This window comes from Chaetura pelagica, unplaced genomic scaffold (genome assembly GCF_000747805.2).
Source record: "Chaetura pelagica isolate M959 unplaced genomic scaffold, ChaPel_1.0 scaffold266, whole genome shotgun sequence".
In the NCBI taxonomy this organism is placed as follows: Eukaryota; Metazoa; Chordata; class Aves; order Apodiformes; family Apodidae; genus Chaetura; species Chaetura pelagica.
Window position 1 is genome coordinate 682,252 of NW_009953799.1, and position 15,010 is coordinate 697,261.

The 15,010-nt window shown below is 39.4% G+C and overlaps 1 protein-coding gene across 1 annotated transcript in view; it reads left to right on the forward strand.

Annotated features, from left to right (window-relative positions):
- Positions 1–4,461, forward strand: part of DHRSX (dehydrogenase/reductase (SDR family) X-linked) — a 135,933-nt gene extending 131,472 nt beyond the window's left edge. Inside the window, exon 6 of the mRNA XM_010001170.1 lies at positions 4,021–4,461. Within this exon, the coding sequence (XP_009999472.1) occupies positions 4,021–4,218 (198 nt within the window). The 3' untranslated portion in view covers positions 4,219–4,461. The remainder of the gene's footprint in view (positions 1–4,020) is intronic.
- The last annotated feature ends 10,549 nt before the right edge of the window (positions 4,462–15,010 follow it).

A 15,010-nucleotide genomic window follows, 5' to 3' on the forward strand; every position in this document is an offset into this window, starting at 1 on the left:
ACAAACATCCTGGGCTTTGTAAATTAAGGCAGTCAGCCACTGGGTGGTGATTTCTCCGGCCTGTGATCAGGTGCTCTCTTTCCTAGAAGGCTGTTGGCATCAAAGGGTGGGTCAGAAGTGTTGCTTTGAGAGTAGTCTCCTGCTTGTGGTTGTTTTCTTTTCCAAGGACTTTATGGTTCCTCCTCATCTTTTGATGGGCTGTCATGTGGTGAAAGAAGAGCTATGAGTCTCCCAGAAAAGCTGGCAACCAGGAATGGGGCTGCCACTGCTGGAACAATTCATACTGCTTCCTGGCCTGATACTCATGTATTGCTCCAGTGGTAGCCACCTACTGCCAGCACTTCTCAGGTGCTGGTACACAGGCAGGATGTGTGTGCATGTGTCTGGGTATGTTATGGTAGATCTGTGTCTAGGTAGTAGATCAAATACTTTGGGGAAGAGTCTTGATTCTGTGTGTGGGCAGGTGGATGTACAGTGCCTTCAAGGCAGATATCCCCTCTCCTCTGAAGACAGGCTGGGATTGTTTAGCCTGGAGAAGAGAAGGTCCTGGGGAGACCTCAGGGCAGCCTTCCAGTACCTGAAGTGGCCTACAGGAAAGCTGGGGAGGGAGTTCTTACAAGGGCTTGTAGTGAGAGGACAAGGAGTAATAGATTAAAACTGGAGGAGGAGAGATTTAGGGTAGACATTAGGAATAAATTCTTTTCTGTGAGGGTGGTGAGACACTGGAACAGGTTGCCCGGGGAAGCTGTGGATGTCCCCTCCCTGGAACCATTCAAGGCCAGGTTGGGTGGAGCTTTGAGAAACCTGGTCTAGTGGGAGGTGCCCCTGCCAACGGCAGGTAGTTGGAACTAGATGATCTTTCAGGTCCCTTACAAACCATCATGTTGTTCTTTGATCCAGAGGTGGAATCACAGCATATGCTTCCAGCCTCTCAAAACAGTCTGGTCATCTACCAGCCAGAAGGCCAAAGGACTCATGATGTAGGGTTTTCTTTTTACTTTCATTAAAACAAAAAACATGCCAAAACACTTAAGAGATCCTCACGTAAGGGAACATTAAGGCTTTCAGTGGTAATTAAGCACTCAGAAGATGGAGTAAGACAATTAATTAGTCATACATATGCAACTCTGCTCCCCATTGCACTGGAAAAGTTGTTTTCCTTTAACTTAAATTATTATACACTAATTGCTTTATGTATTGTAGTATTCCTTTATGTGTTCAGATAATTGCTTTTAGCAACAGGTGATAGAAAACAGGTGGTAGAAACTAAATAGCTATTTTGCATAGAACCTTGTACTCAGCATATGAGGTGTGGTGGACAGGATGAAGAACAAACTAAATTTTGTGAAAAGTTATACAAGCTGACTTTAAAGGATGGTGATGATGTAGCTGTGTTTATAGACTGGTCTCAGTGTGGTCATGTAAGCACATCTGTTACTGTCTGAGCCTGCTCCATATTCTCTTTGTGTTAAAGAATAGGAAATAATTTGCCATATAAAATGGTTGGATAAAAGCCTACTAAGGCTGCATGAATAAAACCAACAACTGTCTTTCAACTCATACATAGCCTTTATTTTATGTATTTTATATTATTTTGAATAGATCCCCTTAGGTGGGGAACTTAAATGACATATCATGAAAAAATAAAAACGTTGATAAATCCTGCATATAATGGGAGAAATTTCTCATTGAATCAGCAAAGGCACATGGTATCTCTGATGCTGTAGCAAAATCCATACAGACCAGCCTCTGAGGCTGTAGAGACCCCTGTTTGTAAGAACACAATCACACAAATTCTGCCCGCAGACAATTTTTCGAAATCATTTTAGTTTTGAGATGTTGTCAATAAAATTTAGGAGTCATTGACATTTACACTTGTTGGTTCTGGAGAGCTGTTGAACACAGAAACATAACATCCAGTGAAGCATTGCAGGAAGTAATGGGTTATCTGTGTCAGTAGATTTTTAAGCAAAGCACAGCACGACCTTAAAATCTTGTTTTCTCTCTGTAATTCAGAATAAATTGCATAAAAGATGAATGTTGATATTCATAATTGTTCTGCTGCTTTACAGAGTTAAGATATTTTATATACCATCATAGCTGATCGTGGTAGTAGCCACTTTATGTGCATATGGTCTCCAACCTTCTGGAGTCATCCTGAGCCTGCAAAGAATTATGCAATCACATAACTTGATGTTGTTTAAATAATCTACTGGATGTGCATAGCACTATTTTCCATTAGACAGAGAAAGGTGAAAAACCACAGAATCACAGAATCCTAGGGGTTGGAAGGACTTCTGAAGACCATCCAGTTCAACCTCCCTGCCAGAGCAGGGTCACCCAGAGCACATCACACAGGAACGTGTCCAGGTGGGTTTGAATGTCTCCAGTGAAGGAGACTCCACAGCCTCTCTGGGCAGCCTGTCCCAGGGCTCTGTCACTCTCACAGTAAATAAGTTATTTTTTTCTGATATCCACATGGAAACTCCTATGCTCCAGTGTGCATCCATTACTCCTTGTCCTATCACTGGTCATCACTGAAAAAGCTTAACTCCATCTTCCTGACACTCACCCTTAACATATTTGTAAACACTTGATGAGGTCACCCCTCAGTCTCCTCCAGACTAAAGAGACCCAGCTCCCTCAGCCTTTGGCTTAAACACCTTTGGACAGGGACTTAGTACGAAACCAGTGGAGCTCTGTGCATGCAAGTATCTCAACAGGGCATGTTTCTTCAACTGTTCACTTTCTGGGGACTGTTCCTGTGGTCACACAGGGAGTGTGTTGCCCTTGCAGATGCTGAGGATGCTCTGTCCTGGTGGCAGCCAGAGAGGTCTTGGTTTGGGTAACCTTGCCTTAGTGTGTGATTGTGTCACATGGCCCTAACTTCCTTAGAAATGAGACCAAATGCCAGATTCATCTGAGAAACAAATTCTTTCTAATAAATTGTGGTTTGTGTTTTGCACAGTGAGAAAAGAGAGCAGTTGCTTCATTTAAAAAAAATCAGTACCTTCTCAGAAAAAAGCTCCAAATGACTTAGATGTATATCTTTTTTTAAACTAGGCATCAAGTAACCTATTCAATACTGTCTCATTCATAATGTGAGTTCTTCAGGAAAAGACACCTTGTCAGGGGCAGCAGACAAAGCTGTAGGCAGCAGTGGTACTGTTAGTGACTCAGAGAATGACTGCAAGTATCTTCTAGCAGGCATTGATCATAATTAAATCACTGAAAAAGACAAAAACATATAAAATGTTGTGTTTTAAATGAAGGGAAAAAATGCAATTGAAATAATTTCAGTGATAGATGTGTCATCCTGCTGAATGCAAAATGGAACTTTGCATATCCTCAGAATGAAAGGATTTATCACTCTAAGCTATTCACTTATTAATTTTCATTTAATACTTGTGGTGTATCAGACATTATAGGTCTTTCACTGCTTTGCTCCATGACACTGCAGAGCTCTGGTTACTGTGCTCTGTGTAAAAGGCAATTCCCTGGTTTACCTGCCTGCTTGGATTGAAATGCAGAATTTTAATTTGCTCTCATGGTTTCCATGATCCCTTGTTCTTGTCATATTACTGTTACAATGAACAGATTGCACATAGAGCACAGCCTTCATCTTCTTGAGGCAGACTACAGACCCTTTCAACCTTGCAAAATGAATAATTAAACTAGGATTTAAATACTTATGTTTGCTTTTGGGTTTATTAGCTCTAACTGTGAAAACTAAATATGTTATTTTGTGTGCTCCATCTGACTAGCTTTTGAGAAAATGGAGCAGTTTTCTGTATGTCTGTTCTGTGGCTTTAAGCTATCCCAAAGTAGCACTATTTTAGAAATGGTCTGTACTCTGCCAGTTGAATAGGTGGCATTTTTATCATTGCCAGCTTGAGGTTGGCGTAAGAACCACAAGTGTGATGCAAAACGAGGGAAGCTGATTGGTAAGGTCCTGTGGAGTACTCTAATTCTTCCATTGTACCTGCATTTGGTTTTGGTTCTTTTTCTTTGTTTCTATAGACTCCAGAGGAAGGAGCCTCTACAAGCATCTATGCAGCAGTATCACCTGAGATGGAAGGAGTTGGTGGCTGCTACCTTTATAATGAAGAAAGGACAAAATCAGCTGACGTAGCATACGATGAGGAGCTGCAGAGAAGGCTCTGGACAGAAAGCTGCAAAATGGTTGGGATTTCTGATGAATCCAGCAGAGTTCCCTAGACCAAGCCACTTCCAGCTGGGTACATGAAATGTATTGACAAGCATCTTAGGTGAAATCTTGCAGCATCAATCATCATCCTGGAAATCACTGTTCAATCCCAAAGGCAAACCTGAACAGCTCTCTTCTTTGCTTGAATCCCTAGTCTGCTAGGGTGTAGGGGGAAATATTCCCACAGAAAGATGTAGTGGTTGGTTTTAAATCTAACCATCAGTTTTGTAAATCATTATGTTTCAGTCTGTGATTAAAATACAATCTTTAACCTTGTGCAGAGTTGAGTTTTCATTTTTGTTCAGCAAAAAAAGGCTTTCCCTGATGAGCATGTTGTCTGTGGCAACTTAAGCCACCTTTGTACATATAAGTTACTCTTTTTAATATTTTTTTTTAGTTTTTTCTTTGTGAGCTGTATTGATCTTTAAGACATGTTACAATGACTGTCAGCTTGTTTTAATGCAGCCATTTGGCATTATGATCATTATGTTGTTTCTATTGTAGTGTTAGTTTTATACATCAGAGTTTATCCAGAGGTTTTAAAGAAAGTCAGAATGAAAAAGAATGTAAATAAATAAGGTCTTCAGACAGGTTATTGAGCTCAATTGTTTTCCAGTGGAGTTCAGCTCTCCTTTAAAGGCAAGCTGTAAGAATGAGGAAGGGATTAAACATAATAATGGAGATACCAGATTTGGCAGAGAGTGGAGTAGGCCTGTTGTCTTCTGGGTGGGACAGTAGTCAGTTCAGATGCCCTCAGTTTTGAATACACTGTGGTGTGTTCAGTTCAGGGAACACTGCTTATGTCTACCAAAGTAAAGCTTCAAGAATGATGTTCACATCCCTGGAGTAAAGAACAAATCAGACATGTGGCAATATAAAAATAGCCTAAGTTTCTACAAGCTCAAGGAACTAAAAGAAAGCGCTGAATTTTTAATGGAAAGGTGATAAACCATGAGGATAATTTGCAGAGAAATATAACCTGGAAGTTTCACTCAAGATTAGAAGTCTCCCCAAAACATCTACAAGGTTCTGGAGAGACCTTATAGCCACCTTCCAGTACTTACAGGGAGCCTACAGGAAAGATGGGGAGGAATGCCATGTCCTTGTCTCCTGATGGCATGTGCCCATGCTGATTTGGCAGGTGGAGCAAGTTAAAAAAGGCAGAATGACAGAGTTAGTCAAGACTTCAGGCTACAAATGCCTAGTCCAGCAAAGTCCTTTCTAATAATGGTCCTGATTTATGGTTGGACTTGATGATCTTAAAGGTCTTTTTCCAACAGAAATGATTCTATAACTCTATGATTTATCAGGGAGTGTAGTGATAGGATGAGAGTTAATGGTTTTAGGCTGAAAGAGGGTAGATTAAGGTTAGATATTGGGAAGAAATTCTTCACTGTGTCGGTGGTGGTACATTGGCATGGGCTGCCCAGCAAAGTTCTGGATGCCCCCTCCCTGGAAGTGTTCAAGGCCAGGTTGGATGGGGCTCTGAGTAACCTGACCTAATAGGAGATGTCCCTGCCCATGGCAGGGTGGTTGGAACTAGATGATCTTTAAAGTTCCTTCCAACCCAAGCCGTTCTGTGATTGGTTCTTTGATTCTATCATCTCATCTGAGCGACAGAACCTTTTCAATCGTGGACCCTGTGATAGGGAGCCTGAACTCTTGCTGTTAATTGAGTAAGATGTACCCTCCTCCCATCTAATTCATTTTAGGTGTGGTTTGAAAAAGCAATATAGTCCTCTAAATATCCTTGCATGCCCTTTCTTAAGATATACACAGCAAAAGAGACTAATAGGCAGATGTAAATCTTACATTCACTTGAGCCACTGGAAGTCACTGCATGATAGAACTAAGTGCCAACACAGCATTGTGCTCTTATTTGCAGCAGACTAGAAACAATATGAATGTGTTCCTATGCAGTGAACCCTGGGCTAATATTCCTTTTGGGCTTTGTAGCTCAAACCTGGTACCTCACTGACTGTATCTCCAGCCTCTGGTTCAGAAAGAGCTCACATTTAACTGAAAGAAGACATACTAGTGTTTGCTGGGATGAGCAAGGAGATGCAACGACCAAAAGAAATATAGCATGAACAAAGAAAAGCAGAGGAGTAAAAAAATAATAAAAACCCTGAAGGAGAGCATATTCCCCTCTGAATTAAGCCATGCATGATCTATTTCTAGCTTCTTAGTATATATAAGGGTTAGCAGCAGGAAATTTGTCACTCAGTCACTATAGCACTTTCTCTGTAAGACTGGCTGACTTTTTTTTTTTTTTTTAAGTGAATGTAGTGCTTGTGAAATGTGCCAGACTGACACTCTGGGAACTAAATTCCTCTGTTTATTCACGGATCATGCACAGGATGCAGTAAGCCTGGTAGACAGCCAACATTTTGATGTTGCCATAGCATTCCCACAGAACATCATTGCTGCTAGAAGTACGCCCAGGATTCCTCAGAGAAGATGGGGCCAAATTAGCTTCAGGTTTCAGTCTTTCAAAGTGCCACAATATTTGCACAATCAGTTTCAAGTGGCATAGTCATTGGTAAAAGAGCAAATGGTGAAAAGAGCTAGTTACTCTTGCAGTGTCATCTGAACCACTTTTTTAGCAGTCTCAGTCCAATGAAATCTGTTGTAACAACTCTGAAAACATGTTTTGTGAGAACCAAAAACACAGATTATGCCTGCATGAGGGAGAAAAAAAAAAAAAGTGTTCTAAAGCCAGGGATTTCTAGAATGGTTCCATAATGATATAGATGAGGTGGTTGCAAAAGAGTTATCTCCAGAGCTAGAAGCAGAAAACTCTGTCAGCTCTGCAATGTCACACAAACATGTCAGTTGATCTTGAGCAAAATCCAGTGTGACCATAAAGTTCTGTGTGTCACTGGGAGTACTCACTTGTGTGATGCTGTTGCAAAAATCCAAAATAATCCTAAGCATAGCAATTAAGAAACAACAACAACAACTTATGTAAAAAAACAGAGAGGCCAACGAGTTTGCTTCTGCAAACAGAAGTGGTAAGAGATAATTTACTTGTCACATTTCAAGGACATGGAATTTCTGGAGATCTGAGAAGCCCTTTCTTTCACTTCACCAGAGATAAGGCTGAGAGATGGCTTGAGTCCTTGCAGTAGATGTATGTGTATAGAAAAAAAAACCAGACAGTTTTTAAACGTTGCAAAGAAAGGCAGAACAATCTCTAATAACTGTAAATTGAAGTTAGATAAATTAACCTTCCAACATGAGAAGAGATCTACTCTCTGAGAGGGTAATTGCATATCGGAACACGTAGATCTGATATCTGAAGATAATAAAAAGATGTCTCTGAAAAGATACCTGGTAAGGAGGCCAACTAGGCTCCGAAGCAAAGCAGGTCAGTCACAGTGAAGTCAAAGTCATGCTCAGCTTCTCCTTCACATCCAAAGTGACACCACTTATTTTGATTAATATGAGATTGACTCATTGCCCACAGTTTCTCAAATGGGTATTTCCATGCTACTGCTCTACCACAGCTAATAATAAAAAATATAGCAGCCTTTACCTAGCCTCAAAAAGGCACTAAAAATCTACAGCCTAGTTAATCTCTGAGATCAACAGAATCATCTGCCACTGTGATGTGATCCAGTTGCCCTCGATGAGGGAATGAAGCCATTTCAAACCAATATTTTATTATTATTTTTTTTTTAGAAGAGTTGGTTTTCTATTTCATCTGCCATGAAAAAGAAAAATAAAAATCTCAATAAAGGGCAAAGAGTATTCTAGATTTTACTTCAATGCATGTAGTTATCTAGGAATTATCTGGGATGAGACTGTGTTATTTAAACAATAAACTTGCCCAGCAAAATAATAACATGTGGCAAAGAGCTCTAAGTTTCTTAGGAAGAATGTTAACTTTTTCATTATTTAACTAGTTCATTTGTAAACTGTGGATAAATTAGTTATGTATTGAAAGAATCAGTACTGGAATTTGTGTGTGAATACACTGTTATTCACAAATAATAAAGTAGTTGCATCCTTACTTCCAGTTCAAAATTGATTTTAAGCCCTAGTTGTGGAACATCTAACCATGCTTCTACAATGATTTTGTATATGTATCTAAACTGCATAGTTCCATTTTTTAACAACTGTTAATTACTATAATACACAGTGAGAAGCAGTATAGCCTAGAAACAAGGGCTTCATTATTTGACATCAGACTTGCTACTGCCTCTTCCAAATGCATGTTAGTGTTATCTCTAAATATAAGAATATGTCAGATATTTAAATCCTGATCCTCAATAAGCTCTGCAAGCTTTGGCTCTTGTGTAGTTCTGGCTTTAGACTGTCCTTGGCCATTATATGACATGGTTTCTGCTCCAGTTGCTTCCATGGAAAGACAAAAATCAGATTCCAGTGAAGTTCACATGAAATCTGTCACAGATAAGATAAAAACACATGATTTTAAGAGAGGAAAGGTTGAGGACAGTGACCAATCTGTAATTGCTGAAACATGAAGTGTACTGCACAACATCAATTCAGGCAAGGCAGATAAGCTGTTACTACGAAAAAAATGTTGAAGGTAATTTTATTCCTGTTTAAAACAAAACCACTGTGTTTCAGCAATCTGCTGTGGAAACATTGACAAAGCTTTCATCATTGTCAGGATGAAAACATGCCAGTGGCCAAGAGTGCTGCTTCCAGATGCATGTAGTTATTACTGGCTTCCATGCTGTACCCATCAACCCTACACTTGCTAGCATCTCTCCCTTTGGAAAGGGACCCAAGCCAAGAATTCCCAATTCCCTTCACATAGGCAATCAAGAAGAGTGAAAAATAAGTAGTGACCATCATTTATTTAGATAAACATTGTCTAGATTGAAACCAATCACATTAAATTGAAAAACTTCCTAATGCCAGAAAATGAGTATTATTTAAAAAAATAAATAAATAAAGTCCCAAAGGAGGCTGTAACAGTTTTTGAGTAATGAGCACCTCTGGTCACCTTTTCACAGACAGAATGAAGAATCACATTAAGATGGTAAGCAGGCTTATGTCCTTTATGTCTTTTCCAGAGAACATAGGCCAACAAACATAACCTTCCCCTCTATCTTTGCATTGCTTGAACTATCAAAATGAGCTCAAGTAATGTCACTGTTAAACTTCACAACAAAAGCAGAATATTAATCAATTATTTATCTTCCCTTTTTTGAAACTAGTAACAAGATTTGTTCCAACTTGCCCATATTTATTGAATTCATTATTTAGTCCATAGTGATCTGCATATATTCAAGATCTGTGAGGTATCTTAAAGATTTTTATATGATACTGAAGGAAAAAAAAAACAAATTTGTTTTAAGAGCTAAAGGCCAAATGCTGCATTCTTTTCTCAAAGAAAAATGTCATTGAAGACAATCTTGGTTCCTTACAAGTAAGACTGTGGTCAAGAAAGTTAATATGAAATATTTGCACAGAACTTTCCCTCAATTACATTGTACTGCTCTGCTGAAGTTAATGAGACATCCCAAAATCACTGTAGAAAGACACATAACTTAGTAGAAGCAGCAGCTATAAAAACCTGTGTCATTTAGGTTGGAGAATGCCTCAGAACATTATCTCTGGAGTGAAAGGACTTTACTGATATATTAAAGCCCTCTCTGTCTCAAAGAGATTAATCTACAAAAAATGTGCAATCTAGAAAGTCCACTGATACGGTATATTGAGAAAAGAGAGTAGCATTCATCTCACTTAATATTAATCATCTAAAAGCAGGAGAGATAATTTAAGCCAGTCCATTAGGCTCTATCTGTGGTCAGTGAGTATAATACTTCTATGGGACTATTCCTCTGACCTACTTGAGTGTGAAATGAGTCATGATGCCATCTCGCTGACTAGCAGAGAGGGAGAATAAACAAGGAGTCCAAAGTAAATGTCCAGTGCCTGTATATTATTGAGCTCCAATGGGCTTAGCAACTCAACATGCAATTAAACTGCCTAAGAATAAGGCTTGTCTTTCCTGGGACTTATTTTTCATAGTTTCTTAGCTCAAAAGGCACAATAGCAATCTTACAGTTTGATCTTCTGCAGAACAAATATCAGCTAATTCTGATTTTAACTAGATCATCTCTTCCAGATAGTCATCAGACTTTGTTTAAATTTTTCCAGTGAAATTCAGAGCAACTTGGATATGATTTTTCCAGTCATAAATTGTCAGCTTAAAAACTGGAGCTTTATTTCATATCCAAACTGGAGTAGCTTTTCAGCTCCCAGCTCTTTGATCTAGTTATAGTTTCATATGCTGGGATGAAGAACCCATGTTCTGATCCTGGTGGAGACAGCCAAGGAGGGAAGAAAGAACTTTTTTTGGCACATTTTTTATAACCTAGTTTGATTAAGCTCTTTGAATCATTAATTAGAAGTTGTGTTTTACAGCTTGTAATAATTTTCTTGTGAATCTCATGCAGTTTTTCAACTTCCTTCCTGCTTTTGGGTAATATAGCCACACTGCTCTGTTTATGTTTCCTCTGTTCCTATATCCCAAGGCCATATGGACCTTCTTCCCTGTGGCATCATAGAGAAACTCAGATTAAGAGATTTTATAAGCCTTTTTCAGACTCACAAAATCTTAGCCTGTAAGTACAGCCCACTTAATTTTCCAGAAGATGTATGATCTAATAGAATGCTGAAGACTTCTCTTTTTTTTGGTATTTATTTCTACTGTTTAAAGTCCTAAATCTGCACTAAAGAGTGCTTGAGAGGATTTTGTAGTGAGTCAGGAGGTGCAACAGGGACTGAAAGCCTCAGCACTGACATCATGAAAATATGCAATAGTTCAGCAGTTAAAGCCACAGATAAAATAGTAAGCAGTGACCTGCCTTATCTCAAACATAACTAGTTACACCAAATCAGTCATGCCATTAATTAAAAAAAATATATATTCTGTTATTTATCATTCTAGCAGTATCTCCCAGAAGACATTTCTTTCTTATCACAGCCAGGATTAGCTGTATAAATGCATGTTTCTCTGCACCTGTGAGGTGAAGAGATCCCTGGCAATTACATTGTACTTCAGCACAGTGTTGAAGCATCAGAAACTTGGCTCCAAACGTTGGCTTTCGCAGTGATTTTGAAAAGCAGATTAGGCTCTCAGAGATATTTATTTTTTAGTCTAATACTGATTCTTCATTTTCATTTTTTAATCTTTCTTTGCCCCTCATATGCAGCTTCTCTATGGAATGCTTTGTGCAGGTGGGAGACTTCTCCCAAAGATGATGGAAAAGAGTTTTGTTCCATGCATCCACTTGGTGTTGCAGTCGAGATTGCAGTATTGTAACTCCCTCTTGCCCTGCTGGGTCTTCTTCCTGGGCACTGAATTCAAGCTGCAAATTCATGGCTGCTCTGCTTGTTAGGAGAAGAGTCGTTACCATCTGTTTTATGGGACTCTAAACCATATTTCATACCACATTTACTCAATACTCAATAGCTGTTACTGCATTTATCACCAGTCCTCTTGTAGAGCAGAAGGCATTTTACCACCAGCTCATTCTCCAGGAAAGACTGGAAAGTGCAGCTGTCATCCTGTGTCTGAACCAAAACTCAAGATGTGGGTGTTTCCTGCACGACACAGGTTCTGAAATATTTCTTTTGGAAAATCAAAATGGTCTCATCCAAAGGATTGGTTTAGATAATGCTAAAATGGCAATGAATATATTAATATTAACATTTTAAAATACTCAGCTTTCTGGAACATGAAAAATAGCAGCAGACTATTTTTTTTTTTAAAACACCTTGTAAACATAAAGCTTATACTTAAGTTTGAAGTGATGTGGATCAATATGGCTGTGTTCCTCACACTGTTTCACTTTAAACAGTGCAGCATTTGGCAGTGAAGTAGTTTTTTGAAACAAGCTCAGGGAAGAGGCCTTTAGTGAAATATATATGTCTTTCTTTGTGTTCTGAAAATAATATTGTACAGCTTAATTAATTGTGCTTTGAAGATTTTTCGTTGACAAAGATGAACTGTAGGAAATTGAACTGTAGGAAAGTTTTCATTGCACAGAATTCTTCCTCCCACATCACACTGCTGGGGCCTGTGAAGTCCAGCAAGGAAGATACAACACACATGCCTAATGGTTTGATCTTCTCTCCCTGCACTTGTTTCAGCTATGAAGGCTGCACGAAAAGAAAACAAGAGAAGGAAACTTGCAGCTTCCATTGTAAAAGTGCACAAATGAAGGAGCAGCTATCAAAATCTCAGTCAGACCAAGCACTTCATGTCCCTGATGTGTTTATACTGCAGTTTGGAAGAGACCCTTGAAGAGCAGCTCTCAGGGTCACAGGATTGGGGAAATTTGGTTCCAGCTCTTAGTGGGTGTGATTTACCTCTTAAAATGAAAGATGTTTCTGTGCTTGTTCAACCTTCATTTCCCAGTAGCTGGTTACACACAGTGGCTCCTGTTTTCAGTACAGCTGAAAAGGTCAAACTCTGGGTGTTGCTCCTCTTGAAATACCATCCTCTGAATTAATTGCCAAATGCATGCAAAATAATTTTGATTTTATTTCAAAGGCTCAGGTCAGGAGGAAGCACCATGGTCACTTGAACAACAACCTTCCAACTCAAATATCTGCAAAGTTCTTTTACTAATGTTTTGATCCTACAACTACTGTCTGATCCTGCATTCTTCTAAAGGAAATAAAAAGGCCTGGGTAATAGGTTAGAAAAAAGTTTGTAGTTTTTTCCTTTGCCTGAAGTTCTGTAAATCTCCATGACCCAAATCTCCTGCGTGCAGATGTTTTGGGAAAGTGCGGTTAGACTATTTCATCACGTCAGTTCAGCAAAAGACATTAGGGAAAAAGCATGTGCTTGAGCATATTCTAGTAAGTAAATTGCTTTTAAGCATGTGCTGAAATATCAGCATGTGCTTTACTGGCTTGGGGCTCCAGTGTGACAGGTGACAAAAAGGTTTTGAAATCACACCTAGGTAGGTATAATACACAGCACAAACTGGAGGTCTCATTTTCATTTCTAATAATAACCAAGCCAAATGGTCTCCATGTCTCTCAGGTCTGAAAGTTTTTCATAAACACCAACACTAACCCAAAGATATGTTTAAACTTCAAGCCTTTTAGTTCAACATTTTTAAATCACAAAATCACTGTCTGCATAATCTCCAGATGAAAATGACAGAGACATTAAAACATTTTAAAATTATTTTTTAAACATATTTTTTTAAATAAAAAACCAAAAGTAACCCTATATTGCTGAAACAATAGTAATATACCACAGGTTCAAACCATACATCAATGATCCTAAGGATAAGAGGCACAGAATTTTGGGAGAAGACATGGGAGAATGATCCCCTTGTCAGAGTATTATAAATATGATAACTATTATTTGCAAGTACTTGATTAGGTACAGCTACCAGACAACTCAAAGCTCTGCACATCTTTGCAGGAACATAAATTGGAGTGGTAACTGTATGTCAGTCTAAAATTGTTTAATTTCATGAATGGAAAATAAATATATTCAGAACCACTTAGATTTCATATGTTCAAAAACCAATTGATTTGCTGAATACAGATGAACACTTGCACTTCCTATTTTTCTTGTATCCTTTTTTATTAAGTCTTTTGTTAGTCAGATGTGGTAAAAACCTTTAGATCAAACCTCTTGAGGTAAAATCCAAAGCTCTGGGGAAAAATAAGAAAGATGAATTTGTTTAGGTTCTAAAAACATAACCACTTTGCCAAGAGCCTCCAGCTGGCAGGATAGAAAAAAATTGTCTCTTCCAATTGCAAATTGCCAATTCTAAAATGGCACAGCAGCAGCTTTCCACAGAAATTACCTACAGCTGGCCTGCCTTTCGCCTCCCCTCTGCTAGGCAAAACAATAGCTTCCCCTTGCCATCTCTTCCAACTACCTTCTCCAAAAGGCATCCCAAGTTACAAAACACAGTTGACAATTACTTGTGTATTTAAGAGGAGTCTGTGTTGTCCCTGCCAGGGGCTCAGAAGCAGGAGTGAGACATGGTCCACGTCATTCTCTGGGCCAGCTGGTATGGCTGTGGGAAGTAACAGGCCAGCTTGCCTCTCATCAGCTCTTTTATGGGTCTAAAAAATAAATACGAGTACTGATCTTGAGAGTAATTACTCTCAGTTTAACTTTATTATGCTAAACAATTAGGTATCCAGAGAGAAAGGTTTACTCAGAGCTAGAGGGAGTCTTCTTGGCTGAAGAAGGCAAGAGCTCTCGGTCGCACAGGATGGAGGTAATTGTACACAGGCAACCAAGAAGTGGGGTGTTTAATGGGATTTAGGTGGCCTGGGTGTTGGTCAAGATTAAATAAAAATGTAAAAAGCTGCTTTGTAGGCGTTTTAAAAACACAGGTTGATGGGGCAAGATGTGGGTAATATAGTATGCAAGTGCTCTTAGTGATGGTGAAAAGAAGCACGTTTAAATTAAACATGCACTGGGATGATGCACCCAGAGCGAGGGAGGCAGCAGGGCTGGCACCTCCCTGCTGTAGGTGGGCGTGTGTTCAGGAGGCTGCGAAGGCTCAGGCGTAGAGCTTTGCTTTTCTCCAGGATCTGTCTCTGCAGCCTGGCAGAGCTTCAGTGCTGGCTGTGAAAGAGGAGACTGCCCGCCCAGAGCAGCTAATCTCTCTCTGCTTGTGCTACTTGCCTGGAAAGAGGAAGATTAACTGCAGGAGCAAATATGCTGCGTGGGATCCTGACTTACTCTCCAGGCACTGACAAGGCTGGGTGTTTTACAAACACAACAGTCCCAGTGCCTGGTGTGGGGGTCCCAGCCCTGCAAGCGGGTCTTACAAG